Source organism: Biomphalaria glabrata, chromosome 17 (genome assembly GCF_947242115.1).
Source record: "Biomphalaria glabrata chromosome 17, xgBioGlab47.1, whole genome shotgun sequence".
Taxonomy (NCBI): domain Eukaryota; kingdom Metazoa; phylum Mollusca; class Gastropoda; family Planorbidae; genus Biomphalaria; species Biomphalaria glabrata.
Window position 1 is genome coordinate 6,740,737 of NC_074727.1, and position 21,141 is coordinate 6,761,877.

The 21,141-nt window shown below is 35.9% G+C and overlaps 1 protein-coding gene across 2 annotated transcripts in view; it reads right to left on the bottom strand.

The window, feature by feature from the left end:
- The window catches only part of LOC106062550 (serine-rich adhesin for platelets-like), a 33,440-nt gene extending 13,138 nt beyond the window's left edge, over positions 1 to 20,302 (bottom strand). For both annotated transcript variants that reach the window (XM_056015424.1, XM_056015423.1), the window contains exons 1-16: positions 20,219 to 20,302; positions 12,858 to 13,263; positions 11,502 to 11,979; positions 8,438 to 10,397; positions 7,737 to 7,884; positions 7,191 to 7,312; positions 6,321 to 6,388; positions 5,853 to 6,008; positions 5,520 to 5,727; positions 4,608 to 4,869; positions 4,009 to 4,168; positions 3,574 to 3,690; positions 2,877 to 3,002; positions 2,482 to 2,661; positions 1,899 to 2,170; positions 1,483 to 1,633 (exon numbers count right to left, since the gene is read on the bottom strand). In XM_056015424.1, the coding sequence (XP_055871399.1) occupies positions 1,483 to 1,633; positions 1,899 to 2,170; positions 2,482 to 2,661; positions 2,877 to 3,002; positions 3,574 to 3,690; positions 4,009 to 4,168; positions 4,608 to 4,869; positions 5,520 to 5,727; positions 5,853 to 6,008; positions 6,321 to 6,388; positions 7,191 to 7,312; positions 7,737 to 7,884; positions 8,438 to 10,397; positions 11,502 to 11,979; positions 12,858 to 13,051 (4,602 nt within the window). In that variant the 5' untranslated portion in view covers positions 13,052 to 13,263; positions 20,219 to 20,302. The remainder of the gene's footprint in view (positions 1 to 1,482; positions 1,634 to 1,898; positions 2,171 to 2,481; positions 2,662 to 2,876; positions 3,003 to 3,573; positions 3,691 to 4,008; positions 4,169 to 4,607; positions 4,870 to 5,519; positions 5,728 to 5,852; positions 6,009 to 6,320; positions 6,389 to 7,190; positions 7,313 to 7,736; positions 7,885 to 8,437; positions 10,398 to 11,501; positions 11,980 to 12,857; positions 13,264 to 20,218) is intronic.
- Positions 20,303 to 21,141: the final 839 nt, after the last annotated feature.

Here is a 21,141-nt window from a genome sequence, read left to right on the forward strand (position 1 = left end):
CTGCTAGATATAAACACTTAATTTATTTAAGTTCAACAGATGTGAACAGATTTGAGCTAGAACTATAATTTGAAATGAAATGTTTTGTGAATAAATTGAGGACAACCTGACACTTACTGACTGTATCAGAACTAATGGTACTTTGCTTTTTATCTCAGCAATTCACAAATGATTATAATCAATAGAGGCCAACTCACTTATGAAATCCTGTGTACACACTCTATGTATTTCTGATATATAGATCTAGAATAAAATCTATTCTTTGACAAATACTGAAGAATGAATGAGCAAAATATTATGCAATATTCTCCTTTACAAAATAGCATGCAGAATCACTGAATACTTCTAACTCCACCAAATGGACTTTAGTTCTCGTCTGCTGCTATTTCCTTATTCCCATCTGTTCCTATAATTCTTCTACATGGGGATCACCTGTTAAATATCACTTATTTCTAGACCAACATATTGTGATCCAGGCAAGGAAAACAGAAGGAAACAAAATATTTTTAAAAATCTTATCTAAAGAGGAACCACTCTGTCATTAAAACTATATCAATAATGTACAAAATAATTTACCTTATTTGATATCGAACTAAAAATAATTAATTACCAATAATTAGTTGACTAATTGGTTGTATTTATTTTTATTGATTCATGCTTTGTAAGGTACAATAAATAATTGTTTAAAGTATCAACTTTATCAGAGCATTCGTGAGGGAGAAAAAAGCTTTAACATTTAAGGGGACTAAACCCAACAAATTTAGACACATCTGTGAATTAGTTTCCCTTGTTGGCATCAAACAAAATAATTAATTTACTAATTGGTTATTTTTAAATTGTTTTATTGATTCATGTCTTGCCTATGCCAATGAATAATTGTGAGAAGTTTCAACTTGATCCGAGGCAGGGTGAGGGAGAAGTAAAGGGGGTGAACTCACAGTAGCTCAATAAGAGGGTTATATGTGTAGCAGTATTGATGACAGACATACAGGTGTGTCTGTGACAGGCATACAAGTGTGTGCCTGACCTTAATGACCTGTAGAGGGAACCATTCAAGACAGGCTGATTGGCTGGATTAATAGAGATGCTGACAGAATGATTTGCTTGGAGCATCTTGTTCATATTTGAATAAGCAATGTGCCAGAAACATGTAGACATAGGATATATAATGGCTTTAAGTTATATCCATAAAATTATTTGCTGTAAGTTGCTAAACTCTTTCTTTCTGTAATTATTTACCACATTCTAGTGGAATCAACGTTGGTATTGTCAGTTAGGAGAGAAAAAGTTAACAATGAGTTATAGTTTCTTCATTGAGTTTCTGTTTGGCTGGCCAACAGGTGACAGAAAGAAAACAACATGAATTGGATGCATTACTATCAAAACACTTCTTTAAACCTTCAGTTCAGGCCTAGATGAAAAAACTGCATTTTCCAAAGAGCTAACATGTTGGAGACACAAGACTGAACCCTAACTACTCACTATATGATCAGTTGGACCAGACACACGATAGGCAGAGGTAAAAAACTTGGACACATCTTGCATAGACACAACACCTTTCCAAAGCATGGGACCAGTTGGCATAAACTTAGATTTAGATTCCAGGCCAGACTGTAATGCTGAATCTGGAGACCTGATAGAAAAGAAAAATGTCCATAAAAAAAAAAAAAAATATTAATGTGGATTAATTTAGCTTGTATTATTACTGTCTACGCAGCTTCAATTTTTTTTATATAATAAAAGTTATTATTATTGAGGACATAGTTTCATAACTGAGCAAGGAGATAAGAATCTGAAGTACCAGACTAATATGATAAAACAATACATATTGAGACTATCCATAACTAGCTATCAGGGACAGCACCCCCACCCCATCCCAAATGATCATAGTTACAAACCTTACGATTACTTTCTTTGAAGCTGAAGATGCCACAGAAGAAGTGGAGGAACTAGATTCTCTACGGGGAGTGGTTTTCGGGCTGAGGGACAATGGTGTGCTATCTGCTTTTGGGGATGAGGATACCATTTTGGGCAGCAAAGCCACCTCCTGCTCTGTTTTTTGCATTGTACGCAGAGCTTCCTTAACAATCTCTTCTGCCTTGAGATAATCCTCCTTGTCCAGCGGTGCCTCTTCCTTCTCATTCAGAGACTGCTGCTGAGCAATCCTAACCTTCAAACAACAAAGAGTTATATTATTATTTCAAAAATTTTTTACTCTTTGTTATATATGTTTTATAAGGTACTAATGACTGCTTATATAATATATTAATAAAGATTTTTAATGGTTTAAGTTTGACATTCAACAGTTATTATGTTCCATTAAGTCCAAAAATAAATACACATTTCCAAACACAGACAGAACAATATAATAATTCTAGCCTATTTATAAGTTTTTTAACAGAACTATAAATAATTCTTGCCTATTTATAAGTTTTTTACTAGAGTTCCCACTCTATAGAACAACAAATATATGAGTCTTACTTTAGCAGCAGCAGCCGCAGCAGCTTGCTCCTCAGGACCTGGTACTATCTTGCCGGTGCATACTTTACAGTTCAGGTCAAACAGGTGGGCCCGGTGCTGGTCAGTGGTGTCTATTACAGGGATCTGGGTACTCTCTTCCAGGGACTCTGGCTCTGGTTCTTTCTTTTCCTCAACACGTGTCTGTAAGAAGAAAACAGAAACATGAAGAACCATGAACTTCAAGTGGCAGGAACTTGGGATATGAATGTTTATAGATTATTAATTTTAACCACTGTACTTGATATACAAGAGAACTTTGAAAAATGCTGACCACCTAGCGTGATATGTATTCATACAAAATGTCTAGATCAACAACAAAGTCAACAGAGATTTCAAAAGAAAGGATCAAAGCTCACCTCCAGTGTGCTGAGATCTTCATCTTCCACTTCCACCTCTCCTTTGTGTGTCTTTTTCCTGACATGCTTGCTGCCAGCGCTGTCTTTCATGGCTTCAATCTCCGTCTTTTGAATGATTTCTAGTTGCTGAAATGAAAAACACCTTTTTACTCATTTAAAGATCGCAAGGTCTGAAAGGGAAACTTTACTTAATAGTAAAAAAAAATGTTTAATTGAATTCAATGAATGTACCTTCACTATTTTTTTGTCTTTAAAAATTAAGCTATTTCATGATACATATATTTGAAACAGATTACAGTTTCTTACAGTAGCTAATTAGGTTTAATTAAGTACTTCTAAAAAATTTAATGTTATTATATTTAAAAAATTTGTTATTATATTAAAATTTATTTATATTATTTAAAGAAAGCTTTACAATTTTTCAAAAGCGTTACGAAACATTCTGTGCTCTTCATGAAAAAATACCACTTAGGTAAAGAGAGATAACTTGTTTAATATTACTATGGACAGTTTAACAAGGTTTTGAAAAGCCAGTGTAATGATCTGGTGCCAATCCATTCAAATTGGCTACGAACAATTAACAAGGTGCTGAAAAGACTGCAATGATTAGCAGTTAATCCTCTTTTCTAAAATTATTCCAAACATTCTGACAAGATTGACTATGAAATCAGCAACAAAGAAAGTAAGAAGTAATTACATGTTTGCTTTCCAGTTCTCGCCACTTGGCCAGCTCCCTGGACGCCAGTTCCTCTGTACTCATCTGTACTAGTTTGCTGGGTTTAATGCGACCAGAGAGAATTTTCCTAAACAACCCCTACAAGAAAGATGAAGTGGTAATAACAGGATATTTACACAATTGGAAAACAAATAAATACATATATAATAAATAGAAGACTAAATTGAAAATGAAAAATATTTTTTTTGCAGTCAACAATTGTAAAAGTATATCTGAAACTTAAATGAATAGTCTTTAAACAAAACCAGTTATTCACAGAAAAGGAATAGGTCATTAAGATTTAATTTCTGACAAATGTAAAGCCTTTCAGACAGAAACACAAATGTTCTTTATTTGTTTAAAAAAAATCATTAAAAAGGTATTTCCCTGAGTCTATAAATAGATAAAGAAATTCACCTTGTTTTTCTGATCTTTTATATTGAAGATGAGACTTCTGTATTTGGTCCTGTACTTGTGACCGGTGTCATTGAACATGGAGTACAACTCCTCTTCTATAGTCAAGGCAAGAGATTTGATTTCACTGCTGGACATCATTATATCATCTGCTTCTTGCGCTCTGCAGAGACAAACACCAAACATAGTTGAAAAATATTTATATGTATATATCTCAGCTAAGCACTTGAATTTCTTCATTACCACTACCAGAATAAAGTAAACTTTTAATTTTAAATAAAGTTAAAAATATTTTGAATTTCATAACAACTGTGAAAAGAATGTTTTACTTATACTGAATGCATCTACTATTTAATTTTAACTCTTTATCTCTGTAATTATTTTCCCACGTTCTGACAGAATTGTTCTTTTTCACATTTGTACATTCTACCCTGTTATGATTAAACTGTAATAACATTTTTGTTTGTAATCAGAAAACATTACATTTGGTATAGAATTATACAACACAAGTTATACTTTCTAAAACCAAAAATTAATTTAATTTAATGAGGTCAAATCAAAGTTAATTAGGAGACAAAGAGTTATTGCCTAAAATTGCTTACCTTGCACTGAGAGAGTCTCTTAAGGCCGTGCGGACATTGAGCCTTATCTGGTTAGGACCCTCATCTGATTTCTTTTCATCTGACTTGGAAGAGCTCTGTGAGGCAGAGCTACTGCGGCGCTCTTCTATCCTCTTTCCATCTTTGCTGTCATGTCTTGATTTGTGTCCTTTCTCACTCTCTCCCTTCCTGTCTTTGTCGGTGGAAGATTTCCGATCCCTTTCTGACCTGTCTTTATCCCTCTCAGCTTTGTCTCTGTCCTCTTCTGGAAACAATGTAGTATGCAAAAACAAGAAATCAAATATAATGAACAAATATTCAGAATAAATAAAAAGATGTATTTATTGACTGATGTTTCCTGGCTCTAGTCTCAGTGCTGCAGATTTAATTACTCAGATTTTATTTTCATTCTCTTATGAAGACAAGAAAATAAGCAGAGAATCTGAAGGGCATAGACATAAACAAAATGAGCAAGTATTCAGGATATAACAAATTTGACGATGGGTGTTCAAGTGAAAAATTCGCTATCACAATGACTCAGATGTAATTTGATTCTAGCATGCCAAAGCTCTAGGTGAGTTATTCCATGCTGTAAGAGCCTAAAACCACAACAGTAACTCAAAAATTGAACTTAGGCTCCTGTCAGTTTGTACTAGCTCTGTCAGAGTAAGTGAAGCTTCATAAGCAATCTATTACATGTTGCACCATTTCCTTTTGTCTTACTACTAGCCTTGTGCATGCTTTATCAAACTGAAGGAAGGTTGCCCCATTAAATGACCTTACTGCCATTTGGGCTGTGTTACTAAGAAAGACCTTTCTGCTCATCAAATTAAAAACATTTCCTCAATTAACTATGCAGAACAGAGAAAGCTAGCAGTGTCTTAAAACTAAGTGGTGAGGGCCGGAGTGACTTACTATGGGGTGTGCTTTTGTGCCTTTTGGGCAGCAATACTTCATAGGACGGGTGGAGCTCAAGCCAGCGATGCAGTCCTTTCTGCGTAGGTGCATTGGGCCCTTTCACTATTTTACCAGTCTGTCTCTCTATCACCTCTACTGTGTCTGAAGACTTTGACGATGATGAGCTTTTACTACTCTCACTGGAAGAGTGATGCCTTTCTTTACTCTGAGATAGAAAAGTGGACTTAACATTACTGCTGCTTGAAAACAATGGAAGGGAAACTCTTACACTGACCTATGTACTTCCAAGCAAGTTAACTCTAAAAGTAAAAAAACAAAATGGTTTCTTACCTTGGAAGATCTCAACTGGTCCTCTCTGATTGCTTTCAGAGAATCTTGAGCATGGTTCATGATGCACTCATTACTGCAGTAGACAGAACCTGGTCTAGGGGACTTACTACATTTATGACCAATGCATCTGTTTGTTAGTTTGGATTTACTTGAGGGCTAGAATAAACGTCACAGAATAAAATAAAAAAAATATTTTCTAAATATTTCTCTTTTTTTTTAATCTCATTTTTTTGTATAATTTTAATGCTTTTTTTTTTTTAATTTTGTATTTATTTTATTTTGCTCTTATTAATGTTTTTCCTTTACTTTCATGTTTCATTTCAATCTTAACTAAACTATATTTAATGTATGGCTGTTGTCTATGTTTTGACTTATTTCCAGGACCAACAGACGTCATAATGCATACAAACTTGTTGTAAGAAATACCATTATTAAATATATATATATCTTAAATAAATATCGACTTACAGATTCTGCAACCTTGTTCTCTTTAACGGGTGCTGAGGATTTTTCAATTTTTGAAACACCACCATTTTCTGTAGAAAAAAAAAAGAGTAAACCAGTGGTTTACTGACATAGTGCTAATTGTAAAAATAAACCTCTAGATTATGAGCAATGGGTACTTCTAACAAAAAAATACAAGGGTTAAGAATCCCTCAGTGAGCACATTGACCAGCTTAATCTTACATTAAATTACTACCTGGGTACTTAAACCTAGACTCCAAAAATTTAATCATCCAGTTTGAGACCCTAAAATGAAAACCTACATGAATAAAATCAACCAAGGTTTGCATCCAACCATGGTACAGATGCATATGTTCCATTGTAGTGGTAATTCAGTATGTAACTTTTCATTTTTTGCTTCAAAAGTTGGTTAAAGGGTTACAACCAATCTTTTAATAGCCTCTTTATATGAGTCAAGGATTTTTGTGTGTGTTTAATTTTAACCCACCAATGATCTTGATTATCTAAAGATACTAAAATGCTTTATTTGAAATCCACAACTATTACTTATTACTAAGTTAGTCTTACTAAACAAAACATGTCGCTGCTTAGATGAAGTAGAATATGACTCATCAATTTATAGTTATAAACTCCATGAAATCTAACCTTTTCAAATAAATCAGTTAATGCATAATGTGTTAATGGAAATATCACATGATATTTTGTTATTATTCTGTAAAAAGAAAATAAAGGGCTTCTATGTTTAAAAAAAAAAGAGGGTCATGAAAAATGATGGATCGATGGGATAAAATGCAACACTATAAAATCTTAGATTAGTACCTAGCAAAATAAATTTGCTTCATTTCTATTTTTCAGAAAGATAGTAAAACTTACTTGAGCACACTGGACAAACATACTCCTCTTCTTTCTCTTCCATCTCCTTGCCTCTCGCCCTTGAGATACCCACGCATGTCCCGTGGTACCACTCCTCACACTTGTCACAACAGATCATAAACCTTAAAACAAAATGTGCAATAGACCTTAATCATGATGTCCCAAAAATCTTTAACAAGTTGTCCCAAAAAGTCATTTATTTTAATCAAGATTTTCTTAATTAAATTAGTTGTCCAACAAATTAAGACCGTCACATTAACTTCTTAAAAAGCCACTACACATGCCTGCCTTAGAAAGAATTTAAAAAAAAAAAAAAAAAAAAAAGGTGTATTAAAAATTTGTCTGCCAATAAAAAACAAAAAAAAAAAATCAAATCCCAAACAAGCAGAATAAACCAAAATAAGCAATACAAATTCTGCTTTTTTTTTTTTAAATTTCTTTTTAAAGTTAGTGAATACATTGAGCTGTGGATACAATTACAATGTGAACATCCTTTTTCTTTAACTGAATGTAATGATACATCTCTATAAATTCAAACAAGCTTGCCTGTTGTTATGTGGTTTCCTACAAATGCAGTATAAAGTGTCAGGATCATTGGGTTCCCAGTCTTGGTCATTTTCATCATCCTCAAAGCCATCCTCTTCTTCATCTTCACTTTCCTCTTCATCTTTATCTTTCCCCTTTTCACTGCCAGCTAGACCAAGAAATAGAAGAACATGTAAAGAAACGATTTGAAATAATGTTGCACAATGCTGGAGCAGATAAAAATTAGACTCTGCAATGAGAACAGTAATTATTGTAATATGAATGGGACAGCAGTGACTTGTTTGAGATACTGAGAAGGGTAGATATTCACTAAGTATGTGCAGCCATCATGAAAAAAAGGAAATATGTTTTGTTTGTTAAATGTTTTACATGTTTCAAATGTTCTTTTAGAGTTGAAGATAGTTTTACTTCGTAGTCCAAACCTCCCACAGGACGACGAGGGACGGGAGCAGCCAGACTAGATAGACTAGATCTGGGTCTTTCACACTGGAACTTAAATTTGGCTGTGTATTCGTGTCGTCTAATGTATAGTTAAATGAAACATAAGTTCGATCAAAATAAAGCATCACACTTAATATTATTTGAATCAGTCACTTCTAATTAAGAAAATGGGGTGTCAGAGACAAGTATAACTTAAACTATTTATTTCTACAACTAGAGCTATTAAAAGTTTGTGAACCATTAGTTTAAAAAAAAAATACCTTGTTCGAGCTTTTTCTTTTTAGCTTTCGGTTTTTCACTCGACTCTTTTTTTACAGTTTTCGATGAACTTGACTTACTGGAATCCTCACTAAACTTTTTGGTTTCTGAGATTTTTTCACTGTCTTTTTTGTTTTGAGAGGATTCTTTGCTCACTGATGACTTTAAGACATTTGATGTCTGTTGAACTGAGGCAGCAGGGGATGAAGACGTATCAGGAATACTTAAAGGAACTGACCTATCTACCTCAACTTGACCAACGATAATAAACTCATTGCCACTCTCTCGCAGTTCATAATCGAGACTTTCAAGAATGCTAGAGCGAAACACTGGGTCACGCTTTGCTGCAACTTGTGGCAGCGGTTCACTAACAACTGGTATGGATTCGTTTTCATCCTCACTATTCTCATGAACAAGAGGCTTGTCTGACTCTTCCAAAATCTGCTCTGGAAGGTTGACATCAATGATGACAGAGTGCTTGTGAGAAACACTCTCAATGTCATCATCTCTGAGACTTTCCCCATCACAGGAAGTCATTTCACCAAATTTGGACAAAATCGGGGACGAAGGCTTCGAATACTGATGCTCCATTAGAACATGATGGATGTTTTCTGGCTTGACATATGTTTCAGAAGATGCTATCTCATGTGGATACTGTGACCTTGATTGAGGTGTGGCTACTGAAGCTTCAGGAGCAGGGGGTTTAGTGTCATTGCTTACTTCCTCTTTCTTCTGCTGGTCATGTATGATAAGCCCATCAGGTTTAAACAGGTCCATCATTGTCATGTCCACAGGGGCCTCATGCTCTGGCTTGTGGTGCTTCACTTTTTGCCTGCTCTGTGCATTGGCAGGAATAAGAGGCGGGGGACCATCTGGGTCATTTAACTTTTTCTTATCGTCATCCTCCACACTCAAGCTTTTTCTCTGCTTGGTTGCACTCTCCAGCTTCTTCCCCTCAACAGATTTTCTTCTTTCTCCTTTAGCAGAATCTGAGGAGGTTCTATTCCTGGGAACTTTTGGGGCATCAACAGATTTTCTCCTATCTTCTTCACCTTGTGTTTTCTTCTCTGGAGTCGCCGTCTTTTTTTTTAAACCTTCTTGTTTATCCTTTCCAGCTTCTGTTTTGGGATCTTTATTAATAGGTTTAGGAAATGGTTTCTTGTTGCCAAAAGGCTGGTGGCTCTTTTTCTTATGAATGACTCCTCTCTTCAGCAGATCGTCAACACTAGGACCCAGGTCAGGCTTCTGGGGCTTTTTCGTTATGCTTAAGTGTGGGTGCTTAGTGCCTGCAGAATCTGGTTTCAGTTTTGGCTGAGCAGCAAGTTTATCTTTGCTGCTATCTCCGGATAATTTAACAGTGGGTATTGATTTGGATGTTGATTCTTCCATTTTTGGTACTAATACTTTTTTCTGACTAGACATTACAATTTTGGCTCCTTCTTGAGGCTTTTTAACTACAACTGCTGACGGCTGAGCCTTAATTAGCTTGACCTTACCATCTCCATCTTTGACTAAACCTTCCTTGACAAGCTGACTCTTTAAGTTAGACAACTTCTTGACCACTTGTGTACCCAAAGATGGTTTGACAGCAGTCTCAGTTTTACTTTGGTTAGAGCCTTTCTTCATTGGAACAGTTTTGACAACAGGTTTAGCTTCTTCTTTCTTGATGGTCTTGCTAGACTCAGACTTGACAGCTACAATTTTGCTTTTCCCTACTGGTGCTACATTTTCTGTTTTGGCATCCACTTTCTCATTAACACTACTTTGACCTACAGAACTGCTATCTCCTTCGTTCAGCTGTTTTTGCTTTTCTTCAGCAGTAGTGTCCCTTTCAGTAGATTTTGAAGCAGAAGTCTTAGTGGCTGATGCTGAAGTAGATTTTTTTATTAAGCCTGGCTGAGCATTTGAAACTTTTGCTTTATCACCAACTGGAGATTTGCTCATCTCGATCTTTTTAACAGGCTTAAAAAAAAAAGAGTGAAAAAATCATGATTAAATTAGGCCACCTTTTGAAAGACATAATGAAATCATTTAAAAACCCATTTGGGCAGCTGTTTGAGACAAACATCCATAAAAAAGCTAAAAAGATTCTAGAAATAAAAAATCACCCTTTGGCTCAGGATTTTGTGATTTTACCATCACAAAAGAGAAACAAGACACTGATAGCAAAGACAAACAGACACAAACACGCTTTTGTTCCCTTGGCAATCAAATCATTAAATAAAAACAATTTGATATAAACTTTTCACATGTAAATTATGAGTGAGTCAGGTGTGAATGTACATTTTGTTTTTCTAGTTACAATGTTTTGTTTGGTGTAATGCACAGACTGTAAGACAAATTTCCTTACGGACAATAAAGATTATTATTATTATTAATAACTATCTGGTTAGTGGGAGATACCAATTCAGAACCCAATGCAGTTTTTAAAAGTGCTCTGTTGTGTCCTCAGCTACCCGAGGAGGGTCATTCATGAAATGACTGGAATTGAGTTATGGTTCAAAGCAATGCCTGAAACACAGATCCAGGCTACTTCTCTAGAGCAATGAACCATGGTGCCAGCAAACTGCTAAATTTTAAAACTTGTGTGCTCTCAAACACTCCAATACAAATAATATGTGGAACAACAATCTTTATATAATAAACTACTATGGAATGTTCATAATGTGCATTACAAAAAATGTAGATATATTATGTAGGAAAATTACAAAACTTGTTAGATTTTGAATGTTTTTTTTTTTTACACAAATGTCAAACCCAATAATCAAAGACTTTTCTATGAGGCACATTAAAAAAAAGGGGCATGGGGCAGACAGCGGAAAAAAGGCAACATTAGCGAATGGACAAGCTGCATTACACCATGGGTGACATGAAGTAAGCTACCCAACCTAGTAAAAACAGCACCTCAAAAGAAGACTACACTGCAGGATAGGTTAATGGTGAAATTACTTCATAAAAGCTATTTGGACATATTCATTGACTTTGTAAGCTGTACATTAACTCTTTATGCCAGAATTTAAAAAAAAATAAAAACTTAGCTCGCAAAAAACTACTGCTTTGTAATACCTGAACTTTTTTTGGTGGTGTTGCCCCTGTAGCAGTAGCATCTTCAGCTTTTCTTTTCTGCCCCAAGGGAGACGTAGCCATCTTTGAAATCAGTGGTGAAGTGGACAAAAATTTCTTTACCAGATTTTGGACCAGCGGCTGGGGAAGTGTTGTCCCTTCGTCATTATTCTTATCCATCTGAGCTTTAAGCTGTGAGATGGGGGTAGAGTCCTCATCATCACCGGAACTATCTTCATCACTCTCCACCTCTTCATTCTTTACTTTCTTACTTTTAGACTTGGGCAATAGCTTCTTTCTTTTGACACCCTTGATAGCAATGAGGGGCTTTTCATCTTCATCATCGCTTTTAGTTTTAGCTTCTTTGGATGTGTCAGTTTTCTTCATGGCAGTAGCTTTGGGCCTCCCCCGTGGCTTCTTAATGGTCTCAACCTTCTCATTTTTGACCTCATCATTACTTTGATCTTCTACCTGAGGTGTTCTGAAAAATTGTACAGAAATGTTGGAAAAAAATGTTTATAAATATATACATATATAGGCGCTTACATGTAATTAAATATCTGTTTGTTATGATTAATTAATTCTTGTAAATTTGTATCTGAGAACAAAAGGTGTGATTTTGAAGAATTTGTAATTGAATCCAAATATTGCAGGAATTGCAGTATTTCACAAGCTATACATATTTGAAGACATAATGCACTGTCTTAACATCTACATTTCAGTTATTCATTTTTATTGTATGGGGAAAATATATTCATCCTTAAAATAACATTAGAAGTCTTAAGAAAAAACTAAACCTGTCCAACGGTTTCATAATTGGTTAGGTATAATTATAAATTTACTTCCCAGAAAAATGTGGCGTTCAATTATTTTTCAATACTTATCCCTTTACACAACATAAAAGTGCTAGATATAAAAGTTGTATATTTTGGTGGTTAAAAATTCTATCAGTGCAAGCTGTGGCCAGGCACTTTTTTATGATAAGACACTACTTTTTTTTATATAAATATTTTGTAAAAATACCAGTATTTTATAGGAGGATAAGCTATTAACAACATGAGGGTTTCATGTGGCCAGTACAACAACCAACTGTCTTTACTTTACCAAATAATGTCAGGTACCTATTAGAGATGGGTGGACTCAAAGACTTTCTAAAAATCCATAAGTTCAAAATCCCAGTCTTCAATGGGATTTGAACTGACACCCAAATGTATGAAACCAAGTGCTTTACCACTCTGACACCAGACGCCACAAAATAAAAAATCTTTCTACAATTATCTTTGAAAATCTTGTACCTTTTTATGTATATTGAAATGGCAGAGTTTATTTTATATTTTAACGAGATTGAAATATACATACTTTTTTTCCTCCTTTTTCTCTTCTTCCTTTGGTTGATTTTTTCGGCCAATGGGGGTGTAGTACTCAAAGTCACTACTAAAAGTGCTCTGCTTTTTCCTAGATGACCTCCTGGAAGGAGTTGTTTCAGGTGTGGCAGGTGATGAGTCCTTGCTCAGAGCAATGCCTGTAAAATTGTCTGATACAGGCTCCTCCATCTTCCTGCTTAACTGTGAACCCTTCAACTGAAAGACCTTTTCTCCCCAGTTATTTTAAAATATGTAGACATCTGCAAACATTCTTTAAGAAGCCATCAAGTTACTTAAGGCTTGCCATCTCCATTTGTAGAAACAGCAGTTAAAAAAATACAACACATCAAGTCTATCCACAAATGTAAAATATATTATAAACAGTGTGTCCAAAAACACTCCTGAAAAAGAGGAATACACATATATAGAAAACAGCTAAAAAAATGTACTAGAATTAAGTTATATAAATAGTTGTTGGTGAATTTTCACAATGCAATTACTAGAAAAAGATGCTTGTATAAACACTGAAAAATGCCTTTTAAAACAACTTAAAGTGTAGTAGCTGCAACTTGTCAGTAAAAATATAATTTTTTAAGAAGGCAGTTTTTTTTTTCAAAAGTTTATTACCAATTACATAATTTTAATAAGTGCTAATAAGAATATGTTGTAAAATAATTGGCTGTAAGCTAAAATCTTTTAAAACACAAACAAATGGAAAGAATGGGTTTAAAAAGTGTTTTTTTGCTGCTAAATCTTAGGTTTTGTTGTAGTCTGTGTATTTATTCTGCTGTTCCTCTTGGCTACTCTACAATCTAAAAAAACAAAAGCCATCATAACAATGTTTAAAACTGGTCAGTGCAATGTTGTGAAAGGATTTGGCTCAGGAGTATGCTCTGGAGAGTCCATGACTTGTGTAATTTACTGAGATGGTACTGTGGATGGTATTGAATAACTTCACTTTGTCCATGGATTATCCAGTTCAACGAATCTCTAAAGTCTCCCCATAATCTTAAACAATAACTCCCATAAAATGCACAAACATTTAAAAGCTCAATGGAAGCCATTGAGTTATTTCAAATAACTACCAATAATATGTCAAAGCATTAAATTGCTATTTAATATAATGTTCTAGAATATGATTTTAGATTTTATATCTAGATTTATTTCTGTATGTACTACTAATCTACTTTAGACTAGATCTAGATCTAGTAAAATATAGTCACATTAGAATAAGTTGATAACTAGGACTAGGATCCTGCTGTGTTAGCATTTTATAAGTTAGAAGTGGTAAATGCACGCTGACCTACTGACGTGGTCTCACCACACACAATGTACTAACCACAGCGTTAGATTTTACCTGCAATTAGTGACCTGGGCCATGTGACATTAATATTAGGCCTTAAATCATGGAAAGAAAGAAAACTGTCACTGCATAAGATTCTTCAAAATGTTTTCCTTGATTTAAAGTTAGATCTATTTGGATGCCTAGGCCTAGCCTAGACTTCTAAAATCTAGATCTAGGATCTCTAGATTAAAATCTAGTTTTATTCTATCCTTTGCTATCTAGATTCTTATCTACTCGATAGAGATTAAGTAGATTCTAGATCTATATAGAATATATATAATTATATTAAATTTATATTCTAGTATTTCTAGGTCTAGATATAAATATATAGATCTAGTAGATTCTATAGTATCTCTTAGTTTAAAAAGACTCATTTTAACTATTAGACTAGAATCTAAGATCCATATATTAGAATTAATAGATTCAATACTATCTAGATCTAAGTGTCTTGACTCTTATGTCAGACTAATAATATAACAAGAATGTTAGAATTATCTAAAATCTAGTCAAATCTAGATCTAGCATCTCTCTAGACTATGAGACTTTTATTTTAGTCAAGGCAATCTGTGAAGCCTTAAAAATCATTGACTCTCAACTCGGCGAGGGATAGTTGAGAGCAACACAGAATGCTGTGGTCAATGCCTGTACTGTTGTGGTCAAAGACTGTACTACAGGCTTTGCAAAGATTTGGACCATTGCCCCCCAATATCGATACTATCATCATAACTACTCACAATATAATCAATGCTATGGCAGCCCTGTAATAATGCAGAGGGTACCGAGTCACATAGGTGTGACTGGCAACACCATTGCAAACTCCTAGGCCAACCAGGGAGGGTTAACACCACCTACCAAGCAGGCTGTGAGTTTTCATCCTGTTCTGGCTACAATCCAACAAAAATAGAAATGGAAAAGTGGTTTGAGTGCTGGGACGTCCCAAAAAGCCTGCAAGAGTCTGGAAGCACATGAGGCGCCTGACAGCACTTCCCTATGGTGGAGGCTGTCAGGGCCTGAGTTAGCTATTACAGCACAGTGCAGGACAGGCCACTGTCCTGTTGGCTCATATTTCTCACCACTATGGCCAAACTTTGATAAGGGGGGCCCAGCTGAGGGAAAGAAGAGGAAATAGTGTCCTAGACTTGATCTCTGTCTCGACAGGTCTGGGAAACTAAAAAAATTCTTGATCTGTATGGTGATGTGTATGCGCCATACAAAACATCAGGGCATCTGTCCAGGACTTTTGCAAGGAAGGATTTGAGCCTCTCAAGTCCTCACTCAAATGGAGTTTAATGATAATGATTATAGACTCTACTATAGGAACTATACTAAAATTTAAACTATAGATTCTATATAATATAGATCTTGTGTACATGCAATTTATAAATAGATATTAAAATATTATCTATCTAGACTAGCTCTATCTAGATAGTAGATATCTGTTATCTAGTCATTATACTCCAATAGTCTAAATCTATTTTAATTTTAACTCTTTCTCTCTTAATTGACGATGCCAACGTTGATTTTACCCCCTTAAAGTAAACTGAGTTTTTGGATTTATTTATAAACTTTAATTTGTGTTGTGTAAAAAGAGCATACACATTTCCCCTTTAATTCGATACCAAAATATAACATTTCTTATATCAATCAAAAAGGTTAAAATTGAAGTTTAATCATAACAGGATAGTGAAATACAAATGAGCAAAATTGATAATTCTATTGAAACGAGGAAAAATAATTATTTACGGAGAAAATGAGTTAACCTAAATCTAGATTCCTCTGTGTGTCATTTTATAAATTGAGAGATAATCTTTTCCCTTTGCAACTTTTGTTGTGACTTAATGAAATGGCACTAACTAAACTGACTAAAACTAATCTAAAAGTCAAGTACTGTCAAGAGGCCTTGGAATCCTTAAAAATTTAATTCACTACATTCAGCCTGCCTTGATTCTAGATATAGATCATCATAGATAGATATCTAGTGACTAGTCTAGTCTAAATTGACTAAATAATAATCTCTAGTCAATAGTGACACTAGGTGACTAGATTCTTAGTCTAGTACTATAATCTATTAATCTAGTAGTAGAGCTATTACTAGCTGAGCCAGTATACTAGTAGTAAAAAAAAGTAGTAGACTCTCATACAGTATACATTAATACAAAAACGAATTTTTAAAAAAAATTTTGCTAACGAAGCTTCCACAAACATAGATCTATCAAAACAAACAAACACGCAACAGATGGCCTATTTCTAACAGTCGATTCAGAGTCCCAATAAAAATTGACTTTCAATGGAAAATCTGTTTTCTGCCATATATATACTCAACCTTTTAAACCTGGCGACCCCTTTTTACAATCCCCTACTCTGCCACAACCCCACACACACACATACAGCAATAGAAGAGTAGACAATACCAATCCATATTTTCAATGGTCTTACCCTTAGCCTTAGACGACCCCTGGCAAATGGTAAATCGACCCCCAAGGGAGTCGCGACCCACAGGTTGAGAACTCCTGCTCTAGATCTAGATATACCTAGTAAGCTAGTATTAGTAAAGTCAAAGTACAAGAATGTCAAGATAATTGAAGATTACTAGATTCTAGATATTATATATAGATACTAGATCATCATTGTCATTATGATTATAGTCATAGTCATTATTATAGATTATCTCTATCATGATCTAGTAATCTAGTAGAATCTACTTATAAATCTATCTAGGACTAAGTTAGTAAGTAGACTCATAATAACTCCAACTCATTGACTCAATGACTGGATAGCTACTATTATAACTATTAATTACTATTTTTAATTTACTAGATCTAGATAATAGATTGATAGAAAGATACCATCAAAGATCAGTTCTATAATCAACTACAAACCACTCTTGATGAAACACCTACTCACGACCTAATTCTACTGATGGGAGATTTTAACGCCAAAATCAATCCCAACCGAACTGGCTTTGAATATGTAATGGGACCATATGGCTCTGCAGAAAACATCAGTGATAATGGCGAGCGTTTGATTTCTCTCTGCGCATCCAACAGCCTTTCAATTGGAAACACATATTTTAAGCACAAACAAATACACAAAAAAACATGGCGATCACCAAATGGGGAAACCTTCAACGAGATAGATTACATTTGCATCTCCAAACGATGGAGGTCATCTCTGTTAGACGTGCGGACCCGCAGAGGAGCTGATAGCGGCTCAGACCACTACCTTGTCAGTGGCAAATGTAAGCTCCGATTGAAACGCCAACCAAAACGAGCCACACGACCCCGCCCATTTAATGTAGAGAAGCTTAAAGACGGCAATACTGCAGCACAGTTCCAATTGAAACTAACGAACCGCTTTGAGGCTCTTGCAGATATATTGACCCTTGAAGAAGAGTGGGCCAACTTCAAAGATACCACTATTGGGTGCGCAGAAGAAGTTATCGGAAGGAGGCGAGGTTCATACAAGGAACGGTGGATACAAGACAGAACATGGAAATTGATAGATGAGAGGAAAGAGGCCAAACGTAGACGAGATCAGAAAAATGAAACACAGGATCGCAGCCTAGCGGAAGAAGCCTATAGGGAAGCAGATCTGAAAGTAAAGAGAAGCTGTCGGCAAGATAAACGGGACTGGATTGAGCAGAAGGGACAAGAGGCACAAGCAGCTGCAAGCAGAAATGACACAAAAACCCTCCATCGTATTGTCCGAGATCTCACTGGAGCAAAGAGTGGACATGGGGCACCAATAAAAGACAAGCAAGGCAAAACTTTGTTAACGAAAGAAGAACAGGATGCAAGATGGGTAGAGCACTTTAAAGAGACCCTTAACCAACTGTCGCCAGACATAACTTACATATTCAAGGACCCCTCTCCAGACAATGATCTCAAGGTCAAGACAGACCCAATAACTGCTGAGGAGGTTACCATGGCCATTGCAGTGCTAAAGAATAACAAAGCACCAGGACTAGACATGATATCAGCAGAAATGCTAAAATATGGGGGACAGTGCATTGTTAACAGAATGACTGATCTCTTAAATCTCTGTTGGCGAACTTCAAAAGTCCCAGAGGACTGGCAAAAGGGAGTGATTGTAAAGCTTCCAAAAAAGGGCAACTTGGCAGACTGTAACAACTGGAGGGGCATTACTCTCCTCTCTGTCCCAGGCAAAGTTTTCAGCACTGTTTTGTTGAGACGGCTTCAACAGTCTGTAGATGAAAGGCTCAGAGAAGAACAAGCAGGTTTCCGAAGAGGCAGATCATGTACAGAGCAGATTTTCGTTTTACGAAATATCATAGAACAAAGTTTTGAGTACCAACAACGGCTAACGATCAGTTTCGTGGACTTCAAAAAAGCGTTTGATAGTGTCCACCGAGAATCACTATGGAAAATAGTTAGAGAATACGGTATACCAGAAAAATTCGTCCAGATCCTACGACACCTTTACAGTCAGTCTAGTTGCTGCATTAAAACAGAAGAGGGAACAACAGAGTTTTTTACAATCGAGACAGGTGTGAGACAGGGGTGCATCTTATCTCCCTTCCTTTTCCTCCTAGCCATCGACTACATAATGAGGAGAGCAATGAACCAGACTGCCTTTGGTATTCCATGGCATGAACAACTCCGATTGACGGACTTGGACTTTGCTGATGATGTTGCACTACTCGGGGCTACAAATAAATGCATTCAAGAAATGACGGAGAGCCTAGACAGAGTGGCATCCAAAATTGGCCTCCGCATAAACTTGGATAAGACTAAAATTATGCGAGTGGGATATAAGGCAAAGGGTGTCCCCGTCAGACTTGGCGAGTCAAAGCTTGAAGAGCTGGACAAGTTCACGTACCTTGGCAGCATCATAACAAATGATGGAGATGCTTACCATGATGTAGCGTGCCGAATAGGAAAGGCAGGGAGCATTTTCCAAAGGCTGCAGCCTATTTGGACTAGCCAAGCCATTGGACTCGAGACAAAAATACACCTTCTCAACACAATCGTCATTCCAACTGCTACATATGCATGTGAGACGTGGAAGTCATCTGTCAAAATTGAGAAAAGACTAAATGTGGCTCAACAGAGATGGCTGAGACGGATTTTGGGAGTCAGTTACACAGACCGGATCTCAAACAAGGAAATCCTTTGCCGAACTGGGAGTCGAACACTTAGTGAGGTTGTGACTGAGCGTCGCATGAGGTTTGCGGGACATGTTCTACGTCAAAATGAATTACGCACACCAAGAGTTGCGATAACATGGAAGCCAAAACGAGGAAAGCGCAAACAGGGACGTCCTCGTATTACCTGGCGACACACCTTCATGGAGGACCTCAGAACAGTGGACACCAGATGGGAAGAGGCTTCAGACATTGCCAGTGACAGATCATTATGGAGACAGCTTGCCGCCCAATGCGCCGAACGGCGCGGGAGGACATAAGTCTAAGTAAGTCTAAGTCTAAGATAATAGATTTAACTTCTAGAATCTAGACTAGATCTAGACATTCTAGAGTCTAGACATACACCTAAGCCCTGGTCCTGTCCTAATTAAGAATTAAGGTAAGCCTAAACGTCAATTAGTGTGACCTAGTCGAGTAACACTAGTAACAGTAACAGTACTAGATATAGATCTATTACTATAGTCAATAGTTATAGTCTGTCAGTGTCACTGAGACGACTGATACTGAGTACTCAGTACTGACTAAGACAAGAAGTTAAGTCTAAGTAATTATAATTATTTTAAAAATAATAAGCCGATATTGCATTATGATTATTGGCGATATCATGATCAATTATCATGACTAGTGACTAGAGTAACTTCAGTAAGTCATAGGCATTCATTACTAAGTAAGTGAAAGTCGGTCTGAGACTGAGTAGAACTTTTACTTTACTTTCAAGTTAAAAGCGTCACATGCACCCAAACAAACACAAACGTTGATTCGAATTTTAAGATATTCAACTCAAAACTTAAGCAGAATATCTTTATATAATTGCTATTTATTATGGTTTACGCAGAAGTAGATCTACCTTGATCTTTTGACTACCGAAGAGTCGCGCAACTCATGAAACATAAAAATTACATTATCGTTACCGCCATGTTTGTTGTCTAAATGTCACGTGATCAAAATATTACTCTCATAATTATGTGTAAAATAAGGGAACAATTTTTATAGTACCAGATCTTATCTTTATAAAACTTTGAAAAATAAATTGTATGTATTTAGATCTAGATTTAGTAGAACTTTATATCTATTTATTCCAAATTCTAGGATCTCTAATTCTAGAAGCTTACAAACTTGAAATAAAAATTAGACTGCCTTTTTGCGGTCAAACTAGACTCTATGTAGGCCTACGTACAGTATTGCCAAGAATAATATTAATAATAATGTACCCTGTTTTTGTTATATCTTATCTTCTTTATATCAACCGAGGAGATGACAACAACTGACCTCACAGATACCTTCAAGGCCCTAGACTTTTTTTAGGAACATCCTGATCGTTGCCTGTCACAGAGCGGATACTGCTGCTGCAGTATGCAGACCTGCCACATCACCATCACTGGTCATCAGAAAAGTCCTCAGTGGAAATTGTTAAGGGACTACAAGAGAATAAATACTCAATCGTTTCTAACATAATAAGGCTTGTCTTCGAGTCCGAAGATTGGTGAGGAATGCAGTATTTCCCGTGGCTACGCAGCCACAGCTGTGACCTACATATTTTGCCGCATCCAGCGCAGGCATAACTTGTAACGTACCATTGCCCACCTGTGGTCCAATATAGAGTTTCTGTTCGCCGTCATCGCCTGTCCCCGGCCGCGAATTTTATTTTGGACTCAAATGTGTATCCTTTAATGTAAGTGACCTCCAGCTGTCTCGTTCTGTTGCATTACTTTTATATCCCAGCTCAGCTAAATGCTCTCCAAGATTTTTCTTGACGTAGGCCTACTTGAC